The following is a 12,569-nucleotide window of genomic DNA, read 5'->3' as shown; positions in this document are numbered from 1 at the left end:
TAAAGTTTGAGTGAACCTCCAGTTCTCCTCCTCTGTCACAGTGAGCTTGGTGTGATCACACACTGACTGCGGCGGTGAGAAGGAAGCAGGGCAGCTTTCAGCAGCAGCGAAGGACGACAGCTGCTGAAAACATGGGAATCGTTCCCTCACGTGTGTCCCGATGTTAGCCATGAAGCCCCCTCACATGAAGGCGGCAAAGATCTCAGGTTTTGTTTTACTCAAGGACACTTCAGCGGGGTGTGTGTGTGTGTGTGTGTGTGGGGGGGGGGGGGGGGGGGGGGGGGGGGTGTGGCAAGGACCAAATCTGTGACCCTCTGTTTATAAATGTTAACCTGCAGCGAATGAGGTTACACGCTGCACACCGTTAGCCTGGTCTCTACCTGGATGCAGCTCCTGGTAAAATAACAATGATACACTATAAATAAATAAAAACCTTTAACAGGTTTGAATATTTGTGTCATCAAACATTTGCTGTTTGTAATTAATAAATATAATAATTCATGTAAAGTTAAAATATTTCTTTATGTCTTTGTTTTACTTTTTAATCATTGCTTACACTATCAATGTTTATAATTACATTAGTGTTGATAGATTCAATATATTTGAAGCTCATGCTTTTGTATATTTATTGGCCTTTTTTTTCTTATGTTAAATGTTTTATTACTAAAATAATCAGAAGACTCATTGAAAGCAGAAATATTTTATCGTTAGTTAAATAACAATAAAGTTATGGTCATTGTTGATGTCCTCAAATTCTTTGTTTCCAAAGTGTGATCATAGTAGGGATATTTAAAAGTGATAAATATATGTCTAGAACATTTTTTTATTGTCAGTGGGAGAAAAAAAAATCAATTTTAGTTTTTTCTGACATTTTAAGGCTCAAACGACCTTCACACCAGCTGATCGGCCGTAAGACCGTTTGTCTGTGACGTTAAAGCCATCATCACTAATAATTACCCCTAAGTCTGTGCCATCAACAATGGGACTTTCACTTTAAAATCGTTCTCTGATATCTTCACAGTCGAATGAAAAGTTTAATAATTCTGCTAACACACTTTGCGAACTAGTCACATTTCCATTTCAATTTTATTTTTATCGCGACCAATCACAACAATAATTGCCTCAAGGCGCTTTATGTTATGAGACCTAACAATAACAGAGGACCCAAAAGTCATTTTTTCTGTTAGGATTCGACCAAACCTCTGATCCTGTGATGGTTTAGGCCTCGCAGGGTTACTCAGCAGTTTGTGTGATGTTTATGAAAGAAAGAACTTGGTTCGCTGTGACTCGTTGTTTTTTTTTATACTTTTGCATACCTGCGTCGTGTTTCTGGAGCAGAAGTTTCTGAAGGTCCTCCACATCCTGCATGTCTGCAGGTTATATTTACAGTATTTGTGAAAGAAAACTGTAAAACGTCAAAAAACAGCTGAGATTAGTATCAGTGTGTGCGCCACTGCAAGCTGGACTCAATAATGTGTGCATGTGTGTGTGTGTGTGTGTGTGTGTGTGTGTGTGTGTGTGTGTGTGTGTGTGTGTGGCTACATTACCCTTGGCTAACTGGCTCACTATACAGACCGTAATACGTTAGCATAATAATATCAGTGTATACACAATGTACAGTGCCGGTGTTTACTTGTTAAGGCATATCGTATCCTTACATGACATAAATAACATCAGTGTACATATTATACAAATAAGTGATGTCATTAAAGGTTCAATCCACTCAAAAACATCCACAAGTCACTTTAATGTTTCTTCTTTAAGATGAAATCAGCTTTTTACCCATTTTAGGCTTTTGACTCTTTCATAGACGTTCGGATTATAATCAGTGGTGGAGTGTAACTAAATACATAGGCTCCGGCTTCCCTGTGCCCCTGAATTGGATAAGGGGATGGATGGAAGTTGTGTAGGCACAAGTAATTAATTCTGGGAACCCACTGGGATGTCTGATAACTTAGCCACTGGGTATAATGGCTAATTTTGTGGTACCAGCCAGGCCACGATTTCCATTTGTAATTTTTTTATAATTAATAAAAAACTGTCATAAGATACTACACAATGGTTATCTAATATACTTTGACAAATGTAATCCTGCATTTCCTCTCTACATGAACTGTTTACCCGCATCTATCCAAAGCCTGGAGTACAAACAGAAACCAAAAGGCTTCCTGTCCCAAAAATGTCTTCATACTCATACAGAATCTGTTTATAGGGATCATTATAAATTAAACACAAGTAGAGCTCAAACATTAAGTTATAGAAGTTAATTATTTTTGCCCCATGTCCTTTAAATTGTTTTATTAGCATTTTTTCTCCTACAGTTTTTTACTCGATAAAATAAACACTCACTCTCTTTAACACCAACATTACTCTCGGTTGTCTAAATGTCCAAATGAAACAATGGATCTGTGCTTTGTAATCAGCGTGAAGTTTGCAAAATGTGCACAATTACTATCAAGGGAGCCAATTCTGCTCACATCCTGCTTCATATTTTTGTTCTCTGCCAAAATAGCTTTGCATGATTTAAAGTTCAAAATAATCCTTACTTATTTTAAACTGGATGTTGCCTTGAAAATAGAATATATTTAAAGGCAGGTGGGCGGGGCTTCTGTGCTCTCTGAATGAAAAGACCATATGAAGGATTTCCTTTCTTTGTGACTTCATACAAACCAAAGCTGAGTATTGTGACTTTCCATCACTGTAACAGGATATATGACAGAAAATAAGGATTTACAACAGGTCCCCTTCGAGTTAACGCAGGACTTCTTTCTTGTGTTTAGTACTTTTTCTTAAGTAAAGATCTGAAGTGTTTGTCCACCACTGATCATAAAAACTGCTCAGTCGAAAAAAGTTCATGCGCACTTTCAAATGATACAAACCATAAAGTCTATGTAAGTCTAGCGTGTAGCACAGGGTAGTTTTATATAAATATGACTTCAAGTTCTGGAGAAGCAGCTGCTGCTTATAGATGAAGTTTCCCTCTCTGATGGAGTCTCTGCTGTGGAAGCTGATGCTCACAGAAAATGCTGATCAGTAACCATGAGGCAACAGTTTTGGATGATGCAGCACGAGACACCAGATATGTGACACAATACTTATTGTTGATGCTGCATTCACTGACACTTTTTATGTAAAACAGGCTTGTTGGAGAAGTCGATTTTTACACACTTTCTTTTTTGGTTCTGTCGCTTGCAAAAATGAATGTGACCCCTGTTAAATTACTCATTGTTGTGGCTTAAAATTTTGATTTTGAAATGCTTCTGTGATAAAACAAAACAAACAAAAACAAAACAACAACAAACAAACTGTGTTCTTCATCTAGTGTCTGCTGTGATAAAACAGCCGTGATTTCCAACCAAGATCTGCTCAGAAACTGTTTGTCAAAGAGAAAAATAAGAAAATAAAAGAAATCATTACAGACAACTATGCTCTTTGACGCCTGGAGCAATGCTTTCTGGGTAACGTGTATCACTTCTGCACCTGCCAGGCTAACACCTCTCATCGTTACCTCCTAGCTCTCGCTGCAGCCAGCCAAACGTTAAAGCTGCATTAAGCAATTTCTGACCACAAGGGGGCATAATCAGCTTTTAAGCTGGTGAGTTAAAGACAGACCATGCACAGAGGAGTATTTCTCACTGGGCTGCCATTTTCTGTACTTACAGTGAGAGAAAGCAGCAGCAGCATGTGCTGTGTGGTTATAGACAGATGGATTCTGGACGTTTGAGGCCAATAAGAGAATCAATATTTGATGGCTTAAAAGTTCCCCGTGGAGGTTTTTTCCTGCCTCTGCTAAAAATCTGCTGGCAGAATATCAACAAAGACACAAACAGCTGTGATGAATCTGTGATTTTAAGAAAAACTTTCTTTTTATCATCTGAACATGAGCATTTCACCCGACACCTTTACAACAAATTAACTGAAAATTTAAGAAATCTTGCAGCGTCAGATCCATTATTAGCTAAATCTGCAGCTCCTCTTAGATTTTCTGAGCTTTGTAAAAGATTTCTTCTTGTTTAGGTGTTTGTCAAAACCCTGATAGACAAAGCCAGAGGTGAGCTGGCGACCACAGGGCAGTGACGAGCAGCAAAAGAACAAGGTACTAAGATAAAGAGAGGGAATAATGGAGGAAAAAATAATCACAAACACAAGCAGAAATGAATCATAATGCTACTCTACAACTCTGATCAGCCCCAGCAGGCTGGCATTATAGAGAAAAAAAGGCAAACATCAAATGGGATGAAGTGGGAACACAGTGGAGCTTTTAGCAACTAAAAAAGATCAAAAACAAACTCCAACAAGGTCCCATTAATCATGTGGGCACAAAAATCAGCAATTATATGATAATAAATTTATATTACAAGTAAGCAAAGACAGTTTTACTACAAAAAAGTCACAGAAATATCAGATGGAACGAATTGAGACCTTTTCCAGCTTGAATCCACCTCCCAACATTAAACCACATCTGTCTGTGCGGCCAGAAAAACAAAACAAGCAGCTAAAAGGAGCCAAGCGAGCTCTGTTCCATCTTTTTAATCAGTCACTTATTTTGCTTAATGCAGGTTTAAACTGAACATTTTAAGCTTTTTTTTAGGGTTTTCTGCAGTTAACCTTCTGCATTAATGGCTGGAGGTGAACGTCGCCAAGCTTTCAAAACTGTTGCCTCTGTTTTTTGTATGACTGCGAGTTGCTCTTTCTTTTACAGTAATTTACTGTGAAGTCTGTTATAGTGCTATTCACAGCAGCGTTGCAAGCCGAGTATTTAGTGTGAGTGTGTTAAGGTGAACCTGCTGGTTAGGGCTTAAAATATGGCTAGATTTAATTACCGAACTTCCTTTCAGCATCAATAAAGAATTTTCACAATAAAATGTTAATCTTACTTTCTGCGGTGCTTTATATCATAATGTGCTTTATATTGTATGAATCTGATTAACATACTAGGATTCAAAATCTTCATTTTAATCTTTGATATGCATCCGTTCATGTCCACATGTGCTCTTATCCACATTGCCACAGGCTTACCTCTCGTCTTCCACCCAGTTGAGCCCTCTGTTGTAAAGTCATACATCCCTTGTGATTGGTCAGAATAAATATCCCTTAAGCTCAGTTCATCTCTACATGCCGGGTAACAGCTCCGGCAGGAAGTCTCTTGCTTAAGATGGGGTTCTCCCCTCGGCACAAACGGGCGACCTGCATCCCCATAATGCACCTGGGGGATCGCGCAGAGGAAGGCAGAGGGTGGAGCTAGTTGACTCCACGTGCAGCAGCAGCAGAAGAAGAAGCAGCAGGAAGAGAAGGAGGAGGGTTTTTGCTTGGTCCCGGTACTGATTTAGAGTCCCGGCTCAGCTCTGGCTGTACGTTATTCCGCGTCTCTGCGCATTCCACCAAAACCTCCTCGCCTCCATCCCCGCCCTCACCTAACCTTGCCTCTCCAGTCGCCAGCTGCTTCATCCTCAGGTTGATGGAGCCGTAAGTCCTCTTGGGTCGAACGAATGCCGCCCTGCGTCGGTACATCTCGCCCCGGCAGATGGACACCATGAGCAGCACGGACAGGAACATCCCTCCCAGGGTCAGCAGGCCCAGGCCCGCGATGATGCACTTATCCAGGTGGGAGCCAAGCTGGGCGTAGTACATCTCCAGCTTCTCCATCTGTCGAGCCGAAACTGAGTCAGGGTCGACTTTGGGCTCCCGTGGGATGGTGTAGGCGATTACCACAAGGACGATCCCACTCACGAGGAACACCAGCGCCAAGATGAAGCCATAGTCTGCCGAGTGGTCATCAACGGGGCGAAATTCAGTGAAGTCCTGACCGTCCTCCTGACCTCCACCTGCTCCACCGCCGCCTTCCTCCTCATCATACGACTGTGGTGAGATCTCCTGACGATGATGCTAGTGAGAAAGGGAGGAAGGAAACAAGGAAAGAAGAGAATAGAGGAAAGAAAAATATAGAAATAAGAACAGAAAAAGGGGGGAATGAAGGGGTTAAGGAAAAGACAGAACAGATAAAATCATTAATAAAAGCACAAGGAAAGAAGGAGCGAATGAAGTGAAGAAACAGAGGGAAAGGGAAAGGGAGCAGGAACCGAAAGAAGGAAGGAATAAAGGGAGATAGGGAGAGGGAGGAAAGAAGGAAGGGAAAAAAGGAAGGTAGGAACAACAGACAGGTGAAGACAAAAAGAAAAATGAAAGAAAAAAGGGTCAAATAAAAAAGGAAGTAGGGAAAGGAGGAAACAATGGAAAGAGTAAAGAAAAGAAGGAATATGAAGATAAAAGAAAGTAAAGATGTGACACAAGAAAGAGAATTTGAGAAAGAAAGAAAAGAAGCAAGGAATGAAGTGGAGAGGGAGGAAAGAATTAGAAGAAGAAAACACAAGGAAAGAAAGAAAGAAGGATGAGATAAACAAGCCAGAGCACAGCGCTGAGGTCAGCGTTCACAGAAAGCAGTGAGATCACATCCAAAGAGGAGAAAATGCGTCGGCGCGACGACCTGTTACTGATGAATGTCGCCGACGTGTGTCAGTAAAAGCTGTACAGATACAGATGAGCTCCGTGGAGTCGTGACAGTCTAACAAACAGCACAAACAAAATAAAAGCCCGGGCGGGAGAGTGATGTCACCCCAAAGGCATCTAAACAGCAATCAGTACAAAGCCATTTTCCAATTAAGAAGGAAGCTTAAATCTGTTTGTTTCCTGAAGACAAACATGCCAGAAAACCCTGGACAAGTTCTTTTTCCAGGCCCGCAGCTGTACGCCAGCGTGTGTTTGTCTCTTCTCACAGGGTTCATCTTCCAAAGAGATGCCTGTGAAGCTGGATTTCTGGCTCAGGTTAGATTTGGAAGGTTACATCACTTTTGGCTACGGGGTTCGCTCTGTAACCCGAATCTGCCGAGGTCACATAAGGACTGTTTTAAGCGACTGCTTTAAAAACATCCAAAACAAATGTCTGCCACAACCACCAAACCCCACCGCGCTCACCTTACTGTTTCCTGATGTGGAAGGCGGATAACTCGTCGGCTGTTGCTCCTGCTGACGGAGGTCCTGCTCCTCATCCTGCTCGTAGGAGGCGTTCTCAAAGCCCCGGGCGGAGCAGCCCAGCGTTGCTGCTGTCCAGGGTGCTGAAGTCGGTGTCGGAGACGGGCCTCGCCGGGCTCCACTCCCTCGCAGCTCCCGGAGCTCTACGGTGTTGAAAGAGGACTCCATCGATATGTGCTCATGTCTTCATTGGACCTCCACTCGGCTTTATCCTCACTGAATAAATAGATTAAATATTATATGATTCATGACACATATGAAAGGAGTTATATAATCCAACGGAGCCCGACTTGACCTACAAAAAAAATCATTTTCTGTGTCTCTGGTTAAGACTGGATTGATCGTAGGCTCACATTAATAACATGTAGCCTTATAGTTTATTTATCAGTCATGGTCAGAAGTGGTTCTCAAGTTGTCAAAGGGTTACTTCAGATCCATCCCATTTTTTAGGAATCTTTGTAAAATTTCCATAAACGTACACATGAATTCATCGATGAACTGGTTAAACTTTTAACGTTCAAAGAAGAATCTGACTTCCTGTTTACCCTAATATTAAGCACACGTCCTCTACTTTGTTCTACGATATGAACAAACGCACTGGGCCTCCAACACCTCACACCTACAGGAGCTGCTGTGTTGTGGAAACCCAGCAGTGCAGATTTTGTGCTGATGATGATGTCAGAGGAAGTTTGGTCAGTACGTACTGGCCAATCCCTGCTGTGGTTCCTGAATGCATCCACTTTGCAATAATACCACTTACAGCTGATTATGGAAACTCTATGAAGGAAGAAATTTCATGAACTGACTTTCTGCAACAGTGGTATCCTGTTAGAGTGGCACACTTGAATTGAGTGCACCCTTCAGAACGACCCATTCTTTCATAAATGTTTGTAAAGGCAGACTACATGGCTCAGCCTTCGTTCAGTGTTTATGCTCCTTTTTCTTGGTTCACCTCAGCGATCGGTAGTTTTCCTAAGGTTGAGCTCTTTTCAGATTGCACATGTAGAAATGCTTTTTATTCAACTGAATTTCTTCTGTCTTCAGAGATGATGGTTTAACTCTATCTTTCCAGGTTTTAATAACACATTGAACAGTTCTTAACCAGCTGTAGTTGCTTCAGTGTTTCTGTTTGGTTGTTTTCTTTGCTTGATGCAGGTCAATAATTTGATCCTCATGAAACAGAGTAACATGTTTTCCACTATGGGCTGTGTCTTCCTACGCGGTTGTTTAAGAAATGAGAAGCAGTTAGGATTGCATAACCTGCTGGCAGCTGAAACATATTAATAACTGCAGTAATTAAACACTGGATAATAACTGCTGACATTGTTTTTGACCAGGCAGTTTGTGTTACTGAGCTCTGTGCTGCAGACTCAAAATAAACACGTTAGTTAAAACTCATCCCTGACATTACTTCATTTTATTCTGAGGCAATGAGTTTGCATATTTTTAGGACATTTATAACAAGAAGTGACTGAGAACAAGTACAAATCAGCTCAAAATGAAAACTACACGTCTGTGTACTCATATATATATTAATCAAAACTAATTCCAGCGATTTATGATAATTTGATTACTTTTAATGGGTCTGTCTCACAAATGCATTAAAATAACATTTTTACTTTCAAATGCAAATTTTTACTCGACTGTTTTCACATTTGCTCAAGTGAAATAAACGTCTCGCTTCTTCTTCCGCCTCAGTGAAACCAGAAGAATCGTGCACTATTTGTCACACCTGAGAGGGGATTCATCCTGCAGGCCTGCTGTCTCCACACCACCTGCAGACAGGAATCCATCACACATTTAATCACACACGTCTCACCTTCATGGTTATTCATTCCCATTTCTTCTCCCTGTCATCACTGTCGCGCTGACACTTCTCCCGGTGATGGAGAGTTAAAACCAGCTAAATCCTAAAGTAAAGGAAGAGAGAGAGATGTTTGCAGCTGATTTCAATTCATTGTAAGCTCTTTAAACCAGGTCAAGGTGAAAACTGATATATGTGCACAGAGATGCGTTAACAGCAGGGAGCAATTTAAACAAAGTGAGACAATTGCTTTAACCTCCTAGGACCTGCCGTCCACATATGTGGACATCACATTTTTGGTTATTTAGACTAAAATACTCAATTTTGCTCTACATGCGCCTGATATCCACTTACGAGGACGTTATACTGCTACTGTTCTATCAAAACTTTAAACGAATATCCTCATATGTGGCTCTTATTTTTCTTAGAAACAAAAATAAGGTTAAAAAAATCTGGTAATTCTCTGTTTTTACATTCATCGGGCCCCAATGTGACCAAATATCAAAGAGAAATTAGAAATGCATGCTGTGAAAGAGTTCGGGTCTTAGGAGGTTAAAAATGCACTGAGTTATTTATTTTTGTTTCACAGAGAAGAAACTGTCTGCCTGTGCTGGTTAACACCTCAGAGCCCCGGGTGTGATCCTTATCAAGCACAAGCTGGTGTGAACATTAAAGAGGCTCGATAGCTCAAGTCTGAAGATCCAATGTGGGAGTATAAAAAACGCTTTTAGTTCATAGTCAAAATCAACCCAATTTGATAAACTGATCTCAAGTGGGCAGGAGAGTTAAAATGACTGGATAATAAAAGCTATTAAATAGTCTATTAAAGTCTTTGTTTTAATGAATTTTTAAAATTGAATGGCACAAAACAAGGCAGGGACCCTACAGGAAATCAGAGCGTTTGATTAAAAATAAAGTGTAGCGTAAAAAACATTACAGAAAAAATGGCCCCACAAGCATAGAAAACAATGTTTCATGTTAAGCAATGTTTAATAATGTTTTTCAAAGTGGTGAAAGAAGTTCTCCTTAAGTAAAAGCTATAATCAGCTGTTACAATCATACTGTGCAAGTCTTAAACCTTATTAGTCCCTTATTTCTTTAGATTTTGCTTCCAAGGATCCAGAATTTCTGAAAGTCTTTCAAAGTTTTTCTTTAGACCTTGGCTGCTTTAAAAAACTTTTTTTGCTCAGCCACTTAACACTGACCCATGAATCATTCAAGCATAAAATGGGACCAGTGTTGTGTCTCCAGGCAGCTCAGCAAAAAACCAGTGGTTTTGCCAAAACTGATGCAAAGGCATCTGATGGGCAACGGCATCATTTTCAACATCCCAAACACAATAATGTAATTTCCTCTACACAGCACTCAGTCCCTAACACAGAATAACACATTCATATTGATATTCTTAGATATGTAATATATGAAGTAATTAATGCTTTACAATAAATGGTATGAAGTAAAAAGCACTAAAATACTGACATCCAAAATACAGTGGAGTAAAAGTAGAAAGGAGCAACGTCCATTAAAATGATTCTTTAGTAAAGTACTTGAGTAAATGTACTAAGTTACAATCCACCACAGCTTGTATCGATTTCCTTCTAGTATAATTGTCCTGCTCTGGGCACGCCCCTGCTCTAAAGAAAATAAATGCAATGTAAACATGAAGTCTGACTGTTGTTCTTCTTACACGCGCAGGGATATTCACAGCGGCTCTTTAAAGGCAGAAAACATCTCCACGCGGAGTGTTTTGTAACCGAATGAGCAAAATATTACTTCTTTGTAGACCAGCAAAGCAACTTATTAACAATTATTCATCATTATGAATGACTTCCCAACAGCAGGCCACATGTTAGACAGGGCTGCTCTAACACAGCACAGCCTTTTCACCAAGCTGTGATTTCTGCTCCACAAAGCAGCGCATCACTCGTCTGTAATCTCCGGGGAGCTCCGGGCTAAAGTAGCCCACTGACACACTTCTCGTTTATCATCAGAGCCCGCCTCGATGGATCACATCTGGGAGCCCGAGTGCCCATGAGCAACCCGTCATTCCACCCTGTGGCTGTGCTCCAGCACCACCGTGACCTTGCGATGCGCCAAGCTGCCAAAACCTGAACCAGTGCACTCCGCCTGTGTGTGTGTGTGTGTGTGTGTGTGTGTGTGTGTGTGTGTGTGTGTGTGTGTGTGTGTGTGTGTGTGTGTGTGTGTGTGTGTAGATGATATCAGGATGAACCAGGGCAGATAAGCACCACACTGACTGACACGCTTTTCATTACCCCCGAGCAGACGGCAGATAACACGGACCAAACGAGGAAGGAGAGTCCGAGTCTGCGATGATCGCATTCAGAGGTAAATTATGCAACCAGGCAGCGACTCAAGTGCGGATTTCTCTGGAGGGAAACACCGGGAAACGAGTCAGTATCCAGGCAGGCAGCATCCACCCCGCGCTGCATCCCAGGAACCCGAGAGAAAAAAAAACAAAAAGAAAGGAAAAAAAGCCTCGATCACTTGCAGGGGCACCGATGAGAGGACCGGAGCACTGAGAGCGGGCAGTGATGGGGATGACAGCGGGGTCTTACCTGGTGCCCAGGGCGCGACCAGACAGGAATCCGACGGCTGTGGACATCCGGAGAGATGGATGCTGCTGGATGATGATGAGTGAAGAGGACGGAGAGCGAGAGAGGGAGAGAGAGAGGCGAAAAAATGACTGAGGTGAAACTGACCATGCGCAAAACCAGCTCGTGGCTTTCCCTGCTGGTGTCTGCTGAGCTGAGCTGGTGGTGGTGGAGTCACAGGAACCTCTCCACTCTGCGCCTTTTGACCTACATCACTTCACGACATTTTCCCTAATTTAATGAGGCAACAGCGCCCCCAAACCAAACTGCAGCCTGTTAATTGAGGCGTTTGTGATCTGACAGATCTGATTCTTCTCCAAAATCAGGAAATCAGGGAGTGATTTTACCTGAAACTGGCAGAAACCCTGAAAGAAAATATTCTTAGTTCATGAGTAATTTTAGTGTTAAAGAATTTTTTAACATTGGATATTTAAGTTTCTTCATTTTGGTGTCAAATTTACGTCTTTACCAAATCCCTTTATGGCAGAAATTTATTTATTTTTTTAAGTAAAGAAACGACAAAAATCTCGCATCAGTTGAACAAATATTGCTTTTTTTCTTTCTCATTTAGTATTATCTCTGCGGAGGCAACACACAACCTTCTACACATTCAAAAGATGTCACACATTTCTGTGTTTTGGGAGGATTTTTACCAGTCAAGCACATCTAAACTCTGTTATTGAGGCTGATGGAAAACAAGAAGAAAAGACAACATTATATGACAGTTAGTCACAAAACGAATGTTGGACTTCCTTCTGCATTTTCTCTGAATCCTTGTACGTCTGAGGATACGTGTGTTTACCACAAAAGACATATTGTCTAGGAAAATGTATTAAATTGTATAGAAAAAAGGGAAGCATGTCTATTATGTCATCCATTTCTACCAAAATGATGCTCAAAATTTCCAAAAGAAAAATTTGTCCAAAATGTAATTTTTGGCCTGCAGGCTGATAGAACCATTATTTACTGTAGACAATCTCTCAAGAGCCCCTTATGAAGCTGCAAGTTCAGAGTGGGAGTTCTTTGGTCACAAGCTGAATGTTTTTTCAACCTAAGAAACTAAGGGCACCACGCCCTGTTTCATCCTTCTTCTGTACACTAATGGAGACCTCAGAGTTTTAAAA

General features: G+C 41.2%; 1 protein-coding gene across 3 annotated transcripts; it reads right to left on the bottom strand.

The window, feature by feature from the left end:
• Positions 1–352: 352 nt before the first annotated feature.
• On the bottom strand, positions 353–12,241 carry tmem74b (transmembrane protein 74B). 3 transcript variants are annotated; one of them, XR_014276826.1, is made up of 5 exons: positions 11,410–12,241; positions 8,849–8,939; positions 6,973–7,245; positions 5,020–5,886; positions 353–1,405 (listed from the first exon to the last, which is right to left on the bottom strand). XR_014276826.1 is itself a non-coding variant. In XM_082533901.1 (4 exons), the coding sequence occupies exons 3-4, from the start codon at positions 7,195–7,197 to the stop codon at positions 5,242–5,244; spliced, it is 870 nt and encodes a 289-aa protein (XP_082390027.1). In that variant the 5' UTR covers positions 7,198–7,245; positions 8,849–8,939; positions 11,410–12,241; the 3' UTR covers positions 3,848–5,241. The 3 variants fall into 3 exon arrangements, 2 of the variants coding, with proteins under 2 accessions (XP_082390027.1, XP_082390028.1); XM_082533901.1 differs by lacking the exon at positions 353–1,405 and having other exon boundaries at positions 3,848–5,886; XM_082533902.1 differs by lacking the exon at positions 353–1,405 and having other exon boundaries at positions 3,848–5,886; positions 11,554–11,569.
• Positions 12,242–12,569: the final 328 nt, after the last annotated feature.

This window comes from Aulonocara stuartgranti (genome assembly GCF_965226115.1).
Source record: "Aulonocara stuartgranti genome assembly, chromosome: 5".
NCBI classification, from domain to species: Eukaryota; Metazoa; Chordata; class Actinopteri; order Cichliformes; family Cichlidae; genus Aulonocara; species Aulonocara stuartgranti.
This window is presented reverse-complemented; position numbering and strand designations above follow the sequence as displayed.

Bases quoted from the DNA above. Each gene is read 5' to 3' on its own strand.
- tmem74b (XM_082533901.1), bottom strand. From the start codon at position 7,197: ATGGAGTCCTCTTTCAACACCGTAGAGCTCCGGGAGCTGCGAGGGAGT. The intron at 5,887-6,972 runs GTGAGCGCGGTG...CTTTCTCACTAG, and splicing joins CCACATCAGGAAACAGTAAG to CATCATCGTCAGGAGATCTC.